The sequence below is a fragment of the Equus asinus genome, chromosome 5 (assembly GCF_041296235.1).
Source record: "Equus asinus isolate D_3611 breed Donkey chromosome 5, EquAss-T2T_v2, whole genome shotgun sequence".
NCBI classification, from domain to species: Eukaryota; Metazoa; Chordata; class Mammalia; order Perissodactyla; family Equidae; genus Equus; species Equus asinus.
In genome coordinates, this window is record NC_091794.1 from 82,806,415 (window position 1) to 82,821,768 (window position 15,354).

The 15,354-nt window shown below is 42.2% G+C and overlaps 1 protein-coding gene across 3 annotated transcripts; it reads right to left on the minus strand.

Annotated features, from left to right (window-relative positions):
• Window positions 1–1,115: 1,115 nt before the first annotated feature.
• ZFP69B (ZFP69 zinc finger protein B) lies at window positions 1,116–14,242 on the minus strand. 3 transcript variants are annotated; one of them, XM_044770449.2, is made up of 6 exons: window positions 14,125–14,242; window positions 13,176–13,608; window positions 10,626–10,711; window positions 8,764–8,890; window positions 8,404–8,499; window positions 1,116–5,207 (listed from the first exon to the last, which is right to left on the minus strand). In XM_044770449.2, exons 2-6 carry the CDS (start codon window positions 13,300–13,302, stop codon window positions 4,039–4,041), a joined length of 1,605 nt encoding a protein of 534 aa, XP_044626384.1. In that variant the 5' UTR covers window positions 13,303–13,608; window positions 14,125–14,242; the 3' UTR covers window positions 1,116–4,038. The 3 variants fall into 3 exon arrangements, with proteins under 3 accessions (XP_044626384.1, XP_070366328.1, XP_014684085.1); XM_070510227.1 differs by having other exon boundaries at window positions 3,103–5,207; window positions 13,176–13,454; window positions 14,114–14,226; XM_014828599.3 differs by having other exon boundaries at window positions 3,110–5,207; window positions 14,114–14,241.
• Window positions 14,243–15,354: the final 1,112 nt, after the last annotated feature.

Below are 15,354 nucleotides of genomic sequence, written 5' to 3' on the forward strand. Positions count from 1 at the left end.
TTAGGACATTCTCCTTTCCTTTGGAATTGTGATATTTCATAATGATGTTCCTTGGTATGGGTTCTTTTTGGAAGCAGATTGCCTGGGTTCAAACCCAAGCTCTGCCATTTACTCTCTGGGTACCCTTATTGAGCCTCTCTGTGTCTCTATTTCCTCACCTGTAAAATGAGAATAACAGTATTACCCACTTCAGATGATTTTTTCTGAGAATTAAATGAGTTAATATCATAAAGTACTTAGAAGAGTACCTCATACATTGCAAGTGTGTGATAAATGGTAGCTATTGGTATTTACTGTGCTGAGCACATGGATCCTTTTAATCTGAAGATTCATGTCGTTCAATTCTGAAAAACTGTGTATATGCACGTATTTCCTACCATTCAGTTTCTCTTTGCTTTCTGGAGTTTGGGAGCTCAGTCTACATATGCAGGGGGTTTGGGTCATTGACCTTGATTTTTCACTGAGGTATCCATAATTGTCAGTGCTTTTGGGGAGGGAGGGGCAAATAGTTTCTCCAGAGAAGACTCCTCCAACCTCCTGCCAGGGTGAAGGTGTGGACTGTTGAAGTGGGGGATCCTGGCTTTCACTGACACAGGGGGCTGAGGGTCTCACAGTTCAGTATGGTGACTTACATTAGTCTCCATTAGCCCTGCTTCTTACGCCTCATCTCTACTGTGTCTGCTGTCCCCAATTCCAGATCAACTCCGGTCCTTCTCCAGAGAACAAACTTCTAGTCTCCTTTGGGATGAGGGAAGGTGGTAATGGAATGGAGAAAGGCATGAGAGGAAGAGATGTGCGTTCAGCAGCCTACAGTGTAGGGTAGATGAGAGGACCTCAGGATCTAACCACAGAATTTCAACCAATCCTGATTTTCAGCCCCTTGTCTTCCATGATGCCTGGTGTCTCCAAGGCCTCAGCCTTCCTGGGGACCTCCTCTGGCCTGTATACTTTTCAGTAGGCACTGATGAATCAGTAACTTCTCTTCTGTTTTCTCACTACCAAAAATGTCTTGACATTTGTCTACTGCTGTATTCTCCCCCTCCTCCTGTATTGTCTTTTATCTTCCCCCAATTTTTTTCTTTCAAATTGATTTTTCTTTTTTTTTTTTTTTTTTTGAGGAAGATTAGCCCTGAGCCAACATCTGCCGCCAATCCTCCTCTTTTTGCTGAGGAAGACTGGCCCTGAGCTAACATCCATGCCCATATTCCTCTACTTTATATGTGGGATGCCTCCCACAGCACGGCCTGACAAGTGGTGCACAGGTCCACATCCAGGATTCAAACCTCTGAATCCTGGGCCGCCAAAGCGGAATGTGTGAACTCTGGGCCAACCCCTTCCCCCAATTTTTTATAAACTCACATTTACAAGACAAAGATAAACTCATGTGGTTAATCAGCCATATTTAGCTGCATTTTTAGCAAATTAATTTAAAAATACTCTTCTATCTTAAAAGTGTGTCATTTATGACTTGCAGTTCTTATAGGCCTATCAATTCTGATCTATTTGCAAAGAAAAAAAAACAGATTTCCTCACCTACACAATCTAGGTATGCAAGTATAGAGATCGCCTTTATCTATCGTCATCATGGATACATAATTCAACTCAGTTCAAATCAAAACAACCCAACAAATATTTATTGAGTCCCTACTGTGTGCCAGGCACTTTTCTAGGCACTTGTGATCCATCAGTGAACAAAACAGATCCCTGCCCTCATGAAGCTTACATACCAGCAAGGGAAGACAACAGTAAACAATAAGCATAAGAGGTCTGTAAAGTATCTAGAATGTTAGGCGATGCGTGATGGAAAAAGAAACAATAGAGCAAGTTAAGGGGGCTTGGGAATGTTGGAGTAGGGCATAAGGGACAGGGTGCGGTATTAAGTAGCATGATCAGGATAGGCTTCAGTGAAAAGGCAACAGCTGAGCAAAGATGAGGTGGTGAGGGTGCAGGATATCTGAAGAACAGCTAGTGCAAAGGCCGAGGGCAGGAAGAAGACTGGGGTTCAGGAGGGAGGTCTGGGTGGAGATGTGAATTTGGCAGTTAAATAGAGATGGTATTTTAAGCCATAAGACGATATGAGGTCATTGAGGCAGGGACTGTAAAGAAAAGTGATAGTCAGGACTTCCACTTAAAGAAGCAATCAGAGAAACCCAAATTCTTGGGAAATCTAAAACCATAGAAACATGGTAGAACATACAGAAGGAACAGTGTGTATCCCCTCTGTCCTTTGACCCATCAAAGTCACACAAGGACTTAAGAGTTAGAGGCCAGGAAAAAAAAAAAAAAAGTAAATGTAGTAATGGGAAAAAAATCTAGAAATAATGGCATATATTATAAATTCTGGATTTACAGCTTTACTTCTGATAGTTTATACTGACAATGTTCAGTCAACTGAATTGTTCTGCCACATAAGAGTAAGAAGTTGAGACTGACCTACCTCCAATTATGTTGGGACAGATGCAGTATCTATTAAGTGTAGTGAAGTACTATGAGTCAATTCCTCCACTTTCTCCCTCATACTTCCCTGCCTCAACATGGCCCCTGCAGTCACCTGCTCCCTGGTCCTCTTTGGTGGGCCCCTAGATGTCTTGTTCTGGGGGCTATCTCAAAACACTCTCTCAATCAACAGAAAGCACATTTTCAAGTCTGCTTGTCAAAGGGCAAGTTAAAAACAATTAAAATGCAAGCCACCAATCTCAATATAGCTATCTTCAAAAGGCATCACTATGTACTACGGAATTATGGCCCAATATTTTTAGGTGTAGGTTGTTTTTAAAGAGTGCTTATCTTTTAGAGATACATCCAGAAGTACTTATGGATAAATTAAAAAAGCACCATTATGGACTGAAGTCTGCATAAACATTGCCATAAATAATTCCTAGGCTTCTTCAACAGCATTACAAATGTGACTTTTAAAAAATTCTTGCAACAAAATACCAAAGGCATTGACAAGGAGATGAGACTTATGGCATAGATATGCACAAACATACTAATTTGACATTACATAAGAGTCTCTTGCCATTATTAATCATTTGCATTCTCTACAGCAGGAGAGGCAAACTACGGCCCTTGGGTTAAGTGCAACCCGACACCTGTTTTTTTAAATAAAATTTAATGCAACACAGCTACATCCATTCATTTATGCCAGTGTTTCTGGAGTAGGGACAATCTTGAACCCCAGGGGACATCTAGAAATGTCTGGAGGCATTTTTGGCTGTCACAAGGGGTGTGGGGACTACTGGCATCAAGTACTGGCATCTTGTGGCCAGAGATATTACTAAACCTACCAGAGCTGCCCATAACAAAGTATCCGGCCCAAAATATCAGCAGTGCCAAGGTCGAGATACCCTGGCTTACAAACTGTCTCTGGATGCTTCTGCACTAAAACAGCAGAGTCGAGCAGTTCTGACAGAGATCCTAAGGCCACAACACCTAACATATTTACTATCTGGCCCTTACAGAAAAAGTTTGCAAATTCTTCTCTATACAAAAATCATAAAACATACATAAGTATCCCATGTATAGTAGGTTATCTATCAATTCTAGAAAGCTTCATTTAACATTATTTCTTTGAGAAATGAGCCAACCAACATTTTTATTTATACCTTTTCTAGCCATACAAAGGCCAGTAAAAGGTTATACTATATTTTATTCTGATTCATTAAACGGATATGTAACACAGTGATTCTCAGAAGCCAGTCCACAGATCACCGATCTGCCTTGATGAAGTTTTCACTGGCCCATACTGAAATGAGAAAAATAATTTGGGAGATTTTCATAAAGCTGACTTAACTCAATGTAAAGCTCATTCTTTATGATTATATCCTTCTTGCCCACATTTTTAAATATTAAAATGCCCTTTCTTTTCTTAAACAATGCTGATAATAGGTAGGTTTTTTAATATGGCAAAACTAATAGTTATAACATTGGGTCAAACCATTAAAAAAAAGGTATTGGTTCTTGAAATCCAAAAGTCAAAAACCCATTAACTTAGAGGCTTTTGCTCCAATATGAGGATGCTTTGATGTTGAACATATTTCACATATCATTGCTAAAGGTATTTCTTAAATGTGTTTTGCAATGTCTAATAAGTGATGAACTGCAGCTGAAGGCTTTTCCACATTCATTACAGTCATAAGGTTTTTCTCCAGTATGAATTCTCTGATGTTTAGCAAAGGATGAATCATGCCTAAAGGCTTTCCCACAATGACTGCATTCATAAGGTTTCACTCCAGTGTGGACTCTCTGATGGATAGAAAGATGTATTCTCTGGCTGAAGGCTTTCCCACATTCCTTACATTTATATGGTCTTTCCCCAGTATGAGTTCTCTGGTGTTGAGTTAGGTACGTGCTATGGCTGAAGGTTTTACTGCATACCTTACAAATATAAGGTTTCACACCAGTGTGAATAATTTCATGTTGCCTAAGGTGTCTAATCTGGAAAAATGCTTTTCCACAGTCTTTGCATGTAAAAGGTTTCTCTCTAACGTGAGTTCTCAAATGCTGGATCAGCCCAATGCTCTGGCTGAATGCTTTCTCACATACACCACATTCATAGGGCTTCTCCCCAGTATGAATTCTAACATGTTGAGTAAGAGATGACGGATGTCTGAAGGTTTTCCCACATTCCTTACATTCATAGGGTTTCTCGCCAGTATGGATTCTCTGATGTGGAATAAGGGATGAACTTTGGCTAAAGGCTTTTCCACATTCTTTACATCTGAAGGGTTTCTCTCCAGTATGAATTCTCATGTGTTCTGTAAGGTGAATGAGCTGTTTGAAGATTTTTTCACAAATATTACATTCAAAGGTTTTCATTCTTGTATGACTCTTTGAATGATTAATTAAATCTAAATTGTATCTACTTCTCTTTCCAGATACGTCATATTCATGGTTTCTTTTTCTTGGAGGACCTACTGGTCCTGGAATAACTTCTGAGCTCACATTAATACTTCTCTCAAATCTGTTAGCTTCTCGGTCTCTCTCCTGAGTGGGTGTGTTCTTGTGGGTCAAGGGGATCTGCCCTTCACCCATTCCTTGATTTTCCTGGTGGCTTTTTAACTTATCACATGTTGAGACTCTTCCCAATGGAGAATACAACACGCTTCCTCTTGTGGACCTTGCCATCATCAGGCCATGGTGTAATTCTTCCCATGACATGTCATTCTTTAAGGGTGACTCTTTGGTTTCTGTTTTACTCTCCAAGTCTGAAAGAATTCCAAAATTACAAATGACCCATATTATTCACTGCACTTTAAGAAATAAATGGCCATAGTGAGAACAGGAAGGAAAAAATATAACATATACGAGGTAAAGGAAGCTTGGACTGTCTTCAAATGCGATCTTGCCACTAGACTGCTAATATGAAAGGAAGTGAAGAAATGGTCAAAGAAGCTGTTAGAAGTATGTGACGTGACTTTAAGAAACTGGAAGGAGTGTATTTATGTGAATTGCAAGAGGAAATGGAATAAGAAGAGAGCATTATTGTAAGGGCAAACATCAAGAGTCAAGATTAAAGAAGACAGGATTCAAATACCATATCATCTCCAGCCCATATTTCTATGACAAAAATTTCTTTATTAAAAAAAAGTTTTTAAGTATTTATCTCATACTTTTTACACATTAAAATAAAACATTAAATAATATACGGATACATTCACCAAAAAAGAATAGCCTCTCTCAATCTCATCCTCATTTCCTCTGGTCTCTTAGGATTTTGGAATACATGCATTCAGACATTTCCCAACAATCTGTATATGTGAATGTGTGCATTTATATATATATGGCCATAAATGTACATATGCACTAAAAAAAGGGATCACGGTGTACATATAGTTCTGTAACTGTTTTGTTTTGCTTTTTAACTCAACTATACCTTATGGGCCCCCTTCCATGTCTGTACATTTAGATTTATCTCATTCTTTTTAACAACTGCATTGCATTCCACTTTGTGGACATATCGTAATTTGACTTTTCCCTCCTGAAAAATATTTAGGTGGTCTCCAATTTTCACTTTATCATTATACATACATTTGTATACACTCCTGTCAGTATTTCATAGGATTTACTAAAGAGGAATTCTTGGGTTGTGCTCTCAGTAAATGTGGGCACCTTTCCCTGCAAACTCATTGGATTTTTATCAATCTTCATGATTTTTGCCTATATATTAATTAATGGTTTCTAAATTTGTGACAAAATATTAACTATGCTGTAAAATCTTAAAGGATAGAGAATAGATATTCTATTCATAGTATACATGGCACAATATTTTTGGATGAGGGCATTTCCCTGATTTTTACTCTTCCTATTCCTATCTATCCATTCTGGACCCTGCCATCCTAAAGCACCAATATTTCCTGTTCAGAGCAAAATCTTATTCCCCAGGATTTCTAATCTCACTTGAGTAACAGCACATACAAAGCGCTCAGTGATAGCTAGACACATTTTGCAGCGGACTTAAAAAGCAAATAGAGATGTTTATATTACTTACTATCCATAATAGGGAGTCACTTAACTTTTCTTTTTACGGTAAGAACAAGATAAATGTTACATTTCAAGTGGTCAAATGTAGTGGTAGCATTCAAAACGATTCAGAAAAAGAAAATAAGACATCAACAAATGCAATGAGAAATGATAGTCCTAGGCATGAGGTGATGGGAACGTGGTTCAGCACATCATCAAGAGAGATGAAAAGAAGTGCATCTAGCAGTAACATCAAAGAAGAAGCCATGGGGCATGAGGGAAAAACTGACAGTAGGAAACATGATACAGTCTTGCTGGCACATGATTTCTAGTGTTCGAGACTGAAAGGAATGAGGAGTCAGGATGAGAAGTTCATTTGGGAGAGATGATGGCTTCTGTTTTTGGACATACTGGGGTTGAAGTGACACAGTAACTCTATGTAGAGATGCCCTAAACACCAGGGATATGTGGGAATAGAGTTCATACGGACGTGTAAGGCAAAGATGAAAATATGGAGAATACAGGTGTCAAAGGGCTAGCTGAAACCCTCACAATGCATCTGTGGGAGTTTCTACAGAAATAGAAAAGCAGAGTAAAAGGCTCCTCAGGGATTGTGGCAGAGACTGCTGGCTGTTCACTGAAATCTGCTCTCCCCATTTCTGGACACACAACTACCCTGTACTTCCCAATCTTCCTTGAATTGATTGACTGAAGTGGCAAAGGTCCCCCATTAAACAAATTAATGTAAGTGATGTGGACCGCTCCAGGCTGGCCCATAAAAACCTCCCGAAGGAGCTCCTCTGTACTCTTATTCTACTGCTGCTGAACTTAGAAGATGCGGAGGCCCTAGGGGATGCTGGAGCCACCGTGTGGAAGGAATCTTGGTCCCAGATTCGCCAGGTGGAGAAGAACTGTCCATTGAACTAACAGTTCCCCCAGACCAGGACACGAGCAAGAAACCCCTATTGCGTTTGAGCCAAGATTTAGAGTCTATTTGCTACCGTAGGTTAACCTATTCTAACGAAGGCGGAAATGATACGTCTGCATTAAAAAGGATGTTGATGAGAAGTACTGAAAAAACAATGAGAGAGAGAGACAAGACAGAAAGAATTAAATTAGCTGGTGGAGGAAATGATACCAAGGAGGTGGCGAGGTCTCTGGGCCGGAATTCTGCGTGTAGGACAGCAACATAAGAACATAAACTGGAGACAGAATGATTAGAATTCAAACATTGACTCCACCACGTAGTAGCTAAGTGACTGCCATACAAATTTCTTAGCCTATGAGGCCTCTTTCCCTCATTTGTGAGATGGGGCTGAGGGAGGCACAGGGCTCACAGAGGCCAGCTGGGCAAAGAGCTGTCATTATTCCTGATCTTACAAGTTGAAGAATACTGTTAAAAGCCATTGGATTTGGTAAGAAGGAATGCAGTGGCGATTTCTCAAAGAGTCATAAATTATCTGAAATAAAATGCTAAATTACACAAGTTAGAATCAGAGTTGAAGCTATGATCACAGAATAAGATTTAGGAAAAAATATTAAATAGAATCATGAGAGAAAGTGAAACCCCTGATAAATGACATGAGAATCTGGGGAAGGGCGGTGCGTTTAATGAGGAGAGATCCATGAATAGCTGAATGGACAGGAGAAGGAAATTATGATCAGGGTAAGGTGTGGAATGCTGGAAAAAGCAAGAAAATCATGAAAGTCAGGTCAGGAGAAATGGTGCAGAAGGCTAACGCTGATGAGAAAGGCATCTCTTTTCCTCTGACTCCAAAGAAACTAAAGAGAAGAGGCAAGTGCAGGAAAGGGTAACAGAGTGGCAACCAGGTTTCTCGTGGGTCCCATGCAGATGGCTTTTGCCTTCCCCACAGCCTGGAGAAGCCATTGAGTGGAACTCTCTCGCAAAGCTGACCAAGGCCCCATCTGTCTTGCTCTTACCTGAAGTTGGACCTTCTGAAATCTCTCTCTCGATCAGCCATGGTTCTTCTCCTTTCTCTAGCTGGGAAATCACAACAGGTTTGGAAAGCTGATATCCTGCTCATGAAGAAATAAAAACTACATGTGCTGAGGTGAAAGAGTCATCCCAAGAATTTAAAGATAGTTTTTTGGGATTCAGGCCTTCTGAAGGGTAGAGGGGAAAGACCAGTGCAGAAAAGACCAAAGCAATCCTGAATTGCTGTTCAGAATGAACTAGAAACCTCTGATACAGAACTCAAAACCCAAGCATAGCACTCAACTTAGAAATAAAGATTTTCTTCCAGTAGGTAGGTTCTAGTCACAAGGGGAACCCATCCTTACCCACTGAGACCAGGTTCCCATAGTTCTCCAGCATCACCTCCCGGTACAGAGTCCGGTGAGCAGGGGCCAGCTGCCCCCACTCCTCCTGGGTGAAGTCCACAGATATGTCCTTGAAGGTCAACAGTTCCTAGAACATCAGATATGATCCTTTTCAGCCAGAGTTCAGGAAAGTTGTTCTGACCTTGTCCGGATGCTAAGAGATTCTAGCCAAGTTTTCCTGGAGACTCTCTTGACAACTGATTGCCTGACTCTCTGCTGGAGGTTACAAAACAAGGCAGAGAGCATGTAAGTTGTCTTTTGCAACTTATGATTGGGCTGAAGGCAAAATGCTCATGCAATACTAAAGAACGCCACAGAAAAGCATATAGTATTTTAGATTAAAAACAATAAATACCAGGAATATTTGAGAAAGGGGAGAGTTCAAAAGGGGCTAAGGCCACAGGAGAAGACGGACCTTTGTTGGGCTGAAAGAATTGGTTAAAATGAGAACATTTCAGCATAGGTAAATACCCTTAGCTGGGCATTTCTTTTAGTAAGGAAAATATGCAAGAACAACATGTTTGTGGAGGGAGCATGAATTCTGCCTAGTAAGGAAGATCCCTTGACCAAAGCAGACACTGTGTTGTGCAGTACCAAAGCCTGTTACGTATCATCTACGTAAATTAAACCATCATTTGATAGTTTTTCTTTTGTGAGGAAGATTGGCCCTGAGTGAACATCTGTTGCCAGTCTTCCTCTTTTTGCTTGAGGAAGACTGCCGCTGAGCTAACATCTGTGCCAATCTTCCTTTGTTTTATCTGGGATGCCACCATAGCACGGCTTGACACGTGGTGCCAGGTCTGTGCCTGGGATCCGAACCTGCAAACCCCGGGCCGCCAAAGTGGAGTGCTCAAACTTAGCCAGTATGCCACTGGGCCAGCCCCTGATAGTTATTTTTTTAAAAAACTATCAAATGCAAAGAGAACCCAGAAGCCAGAAAGCTGAGATAATAAAAAATTCCTTAAGTATGGATTTAATGCTTTTTATGTATTGTAAATAATTCTGGAATGCATTTCAGGCCTATTAGGCTGACATTAGCATCCACCTTTAACCAATGAGAAAACTGAACTTGAAGGTTAAAGACGTGGGATTGAACCCTGTACCATGTGACTCTGGAAGCTAAGATCCACTTTAAAACTCTTCTGTTCTCTAATAATATCTCCTTCTATATCGGTTTTCTCTTGAGTACTCCAGAATTTTCTGAGTTTCCCTATGCTTCCAGGGCTTGGCAACATAGAGCTTTGCCAGTTGCCAGTGGGCTTTCTGAATAGCTCATTTATGATACACAGACAGTGCTGAACTGCTCTTGGAAGTCTGCTTTCCTTTTCCGCTCAGCTTATTTAGTTTGTGCCCTTTGTGACCTGCCAGTAGGTTCCCTACTCACTTCTGTTTTCGTCTACACTTCTGCCCCAGGACGTGACCAAAAATCCCCTCTTACTGGTCATTAATAAAGCGTATACATCTGCAAGAACATCAGAACCTAAAATTAACCTCCTGTTAATTTTTAACTGTTGCTAAAAAGGTTTTACAGTGTTTGCCTTTCCCCCAGATGACATCAATGAGGTTTAAGGACAAGAACTACATGACACCCTGGCACGATTTTTAAATTTGTTGGATAAAGGACTAGAGGTTTGCTAGAAACAAGAGGGTTCCTGAGGAAGGTTACTACTCGTGGGGAATTATCTGTGAAATCAGTTGATGCAGCCTGGTTTCAAACAGGCTAAGAAAATCCAATCCAGGAAGTTGAGGCAAAGAAAATCAAAGTCCAAGGCTCTTAAATTCTGAGAAACAATTTCAAAGAGTGACAGGAAACTCCAACCCACCTGGAATTCTGCTGTTGAGGGCCCAGAGGCCACGTCATCCTCGAAACGTTCTCCCTGAGTCTCATCAGCATCCTGAGACAGCAGAGCTGAGGAAGGAAAAGAGCCACGAGGTCTGCATCTCCCCAAATCCCCCAAACAGAAAAAATGCCTGCAGGCCAGCTGAATGTGCCTCCTCTCTCAATACCTTCACAAACAGGGACATTCAGAGCGACTCAAGAACAGCCTGAGGGCTCCTTAATGAGGAGGATCTGCAGTGTGTTGTTTGGGGATTAATGTCTCCCAATGTTCCACGCTGGTCCAAAAGCACAGATCTACCAGGCCTCTCCTCTGTTCAAAAATCCTCAAAGCTTCCCCACCGACAGGAGGAAAACTCCAAACACTTTACCAGGGTCTTCAAGATCCTCCGCAACCAGGCCAAAGCAGCTTCTCCAAACACCATCCTTCATCCCCTGGACACACCCAACCACATAATCCTACTCACCCTTCTTTGAACGTACCCGGATAGCACCCACCTCAGTCCTTTTACCAGGGGCCTACTCAGTGAAAAACTGAGTTAAGCTTCTGGACCAGTTCAAGTGAAGTTTTCTCAGACACCCTTAATGAGAAGAAAAGTTTCCTCTCCCCTCTTCTCCCCAAAACCTTGGTTTTGGTCCCTACTCTAGCATCTATCTCAGGCTGTCTCCTATTATATTTATTTGTATAAATAAATATACAAATTTATTTATATAGCATATAAATGTATACATAAATACATAAATATATAAATTTATACATATATATAAAATATAAAATTTATTTACATAATAAATTATCGAGGGGATAATTATCTCCCTTGATTGAATATTAGTATGAGTATATGGGTAGAAACTGTATCTGATTCATTCTTCTTCCATCTGCTCAAGTGTTAAGCACAACATCCTGCCAGGTGGCTAGAATTCAAGAAATCCTGGCTGAATTTAAGGTATTAAAAATATAAACCAGGAATTAAGACACACATATTATTGTCCTCGTGTTTTTTCCCAGCTTTTTATCATGAATATTGAACATTCTTATATCCGCCACCAACATGCAACAATAGTTCGCATTTGCCATATTCGCTTCATCTACCTATATTTTTTTCCTGAACCATTTCAAAGCTGCAGACCTCATGATACTTCATCCCTATATACCTCAAACACGGATCTTCTCCTACACAACCACAGCACCGTTCACCACCCCCAAGAAAGTTAACAGTAATTCCATAGTATCTAAACATTCAGTCAATATTCATGTTTTCTCAACTGTTCCCAAACTGTCTTTTATTCTGGATTTTTTCCAAACCAGGAGCCAATCAGGGTTCACACATTCAAAGGGGTTGTCACCTCCACGCTCTTATTCTAGAATAAAACTTTCCCTTTTTTCACGACATTGGCTTTTTAAGAGACCAGAGCAATGTGACTATCCTCACAGTGGGGTTTACCCTATTTCTCCATCCCCTGTCTTTTCTTTAAACCCCAAGTTCAGCCTTTAAGCTTAATCTAGGATCCGGTAAAACATTTTTGGCAGGAATACTCCATGGGCGACACCACATGTTTTATATTACATTACCCAGAAGGCACAAAATGTCAAGTTATCCCATCTTTGGGACACTTGGTTAAGATAGTGACCACCAGATGTCACCATTGGAAAAGTATGTTCTCTCCTTGGCACTTAGCAAGTAACCTGTGGGGGTGATACTTTGTCACCATGTGAATATCCTGTTCCCCATCAGCCTTATTTCATTTACAGTAAAATCTTCTATCATTCCTTCTACATTTATTACTGGCAGGTATTGTCTACAAAGAGCTTTCCCTCAACAACCTAAATGATTGTTGATCTAAATGATCTAAAATGATCTTAATGATCTGAAATGATCTAAAAAGCAAGGTCAATGCACCCTCCATTCCCATAATAATCTATTTTCAAAGTAAGAAATCAGTGTATTAATCACCTCCAATGTAGACAAATGAGTCCCCCCACTTCTTTCTCTATTTTAAGTGTCATCATGAACTTGTGGAATTTTATTTATTCAAAGTGTTACAATCAACCTGGACACTTAAACTGTCTCAAATTTGTCCAGTGGAAGCCCCTCACACCTGGCTGTTCCATCCTTCCGAAACATGTCCATTAGTCTTCGTGCTCTTCCTTGCTTTCTAACCCAAGTTGCTCCAGGTTCACCAGGACATCCCCTGCTGCCTCTGCTCTTGACCCAGCCACCGAGCACCCGGACAGGGCCCTCATCTGATTCACATTTCCTCACCATAAAATAAGGAAAGTCGGGCAAGTCTTCCCTGCCCCATACGCCCATGAGTGAAATGAAAGAATATATACAGCCATGACACTGAAATATTGGTTTTAGGTTGAACTGACCACTCCTGCTAGGAAAACCCCAGGCCAGAAGCCATAATCAAGAACTCCAGAGACCTTTTACCCATTGTCTCCCCAAGAGATGCTTCTGTTCAGGTGTCTCCCTTCCTTCTCACACTAGAGGATGCTGCTTTTCCTCCATCCCACCCATCAGTCTATTCTCACCTTCTCCTTCAAACATCTTAGTCACCCCCTCCCACAGGGGCACCGCCTCCTTGGCCTTCTTCGGATGGTGCAACTTCACCCAGGTGCTGGCCTCGGTGGGCAGGGTGATCAGGAGCCGCTGCAGCATGATGACTCCGGCACTCCTTTCCGGGGGCCTCTCGAGCCTCAGGCCACAAGGCAGAGAGTCCAGGTTGGGCTTGTCCACTTTTGATGAGGAAACTACCCGAGACTCTGACGGGGAGCTTCGCAGTTGTACAGGTGTCCGCCGCTCTCAGGCACCTGGGGAACACAGGGTAGCAAAATCCAGAGTCTGGACCTTTTAATGTCTAGGCTTTCAAGGAACACCTCCCATCTCGAGCTCCATCTCTCAGCAGGCAGCTGAAGGCTCCAGGTATGGATTCTAAGCAGCCACCTCTGCAGTCTCCTGGCGATGCTGGGCAGAAAAGATCAGAGTCAACAAAAGGATCTAGAAGGCTCAGCCACAGGGTTAGAATTCCACAACTTGCCCCAATCACTGAAAGATTTTTACAAAAGATACACGGAGACCGCGGATATACACAGCCCACACGGTCCAAAACACTGTGCTGGTGTCAGGAAGCAGAGAGATGACTAAAATCCAATTCTTTGTTTTAGGCAGTAGTACTATGTTTAACATAGTCTGAGATTTAGAATCAAAAATGATCTGGGTTTGAATCCTAGCTCCTTCCGTTGTCGGCTGCATCAAATCACGTAAGCACTTCAACCTCGGTTCCCCCTTCCTAACCGGAGAGGACAAGCCCTCCTCCAGGACTGCACCCGCCGGGCCCTGCCCTCGCAGTCTTTGTCCGACTCCGGGGGCGCTGGGTGCACCGCGCGCCACGGACGACCGCGGACGGGGCGGAGCGGAGCCGGCTCTTCCTCGCTGGTCCCCTCCCCAGACCCCGGCGAGCCCCGCTCACCCCACTCTCACCGGCTCCGACCGCACGCCCACGCCTTCGCCCTCGCCCTCGCCCTCCAGCAGCCACTGAGATGCTCCCACGGAGCGCAGCCGGGGCCGCTGCGCCTGCGCGGCAGCAGCCTCCGCGCGTGGTTCCCAGCGTCCTCCGGGGCAGCCTGCCGGCTCGCTGCATCCCCCACGGGATGCTCGCCCGGCGGTCCCGTCCCTCTCAGCTTGCCAGCATCCCCGGACCCGAAGCGGGGTGAAGCAGCCCTGCTCCTGCGGAAGGAAACGGGGCTGTGTTCTCGTCCACCCTAGAGCCTACTCAACGGAACCAGCTCTCCTCTGCGGAGAATAGCTTGTGAATGTTTCTGTGGGGAGACGTGAAAGCCTTGACAAACGGGAAACATCTGTATCATTTTTTTTTTTTGTCGAAACAACGTTGGTATAAAAGAATCGATACCTCTTTCACTTAATATGTACGTGGAAAAGACTAAAAATGGAACGGAATCCAATGTTTCATTAAAAGAATACCACGATCAGGTAGTTTTTTGTTCTAGTATTCAGTAAATTCTTAGGTGAATTGCTTTCCTTTTATTTCTGAAATACCAGAAAATAGACAATAGCAAAATAATTGTTATATATAATCTCACGAAACAGAGGTAACATTGCTAACATTTGGTGTACAGACTACCTACACACACCCACGGTTTATGGTTTTTCATGTATTTTATGTATTTTCTGCAAAAAATGACTGTAATGTAATACTGTTTCATTGCTGGGTTTTGTCTCCTCGATAAAATAGGAGTACATCATCCCAAGTATACTTCTACATCAATAGCTTACAAAAATAACAATTTACAAAATAGAATAAAATTATGTACTTGCTGGCTGTTACTGACTAAATGTTTGTGTTTCCCCCTCTCCCGCCCTCAAAAAGTTTCCTATGGTGAAGCCCTAACCTCTAGTGCAGCTGTATTTGAAGTAAAGAAGTAATTAAGATTAAATGAGGTCATAAGGGTGGGGCCCTGATCCCTTAGGGTTAGTGTCCTTCTAAGAAGAGACAGGAGAGGGCTTACTCTCTCTCTCAAAGTGCAGGCACGGAGGAAAGGTGATGTGAGGGTTTAGCAAGCAAGAAGACACCATCTACAAGCAGGAAGAGAGCCCTCACCAGAAACTGACCCTGCCAGACCTTGGTCTGGGACTTCTAGCCTTCAGTACTGTGCAAAAATAAATCCCGTTGTTTAAGCCACCCAGTCTGTG

Coding starts and splice junctions, on each gene's coding strand:
- ZFP69B (XM_044770449.2), bottom strand. CDS start 13,302: ATGCTGCAGCGGCTCCTGATCACCCTGCCCACCGAGGCCAGCACCTGG. Junction 8,891..10,625: donor CCTCAACAGCAGAATTCCAG/GTGGGTTGGAGT, acceptor CTGATGTTCTAG/GAACTGTTGACCTTCAAGGA. Junction 5,208..8,403: donor TTCAGAAGGTCCAACTTCAG/GTAAGAGCAAGA, acceptor GAATTCTTTCAG/ACTTGGAGAGTAAAACAGAA.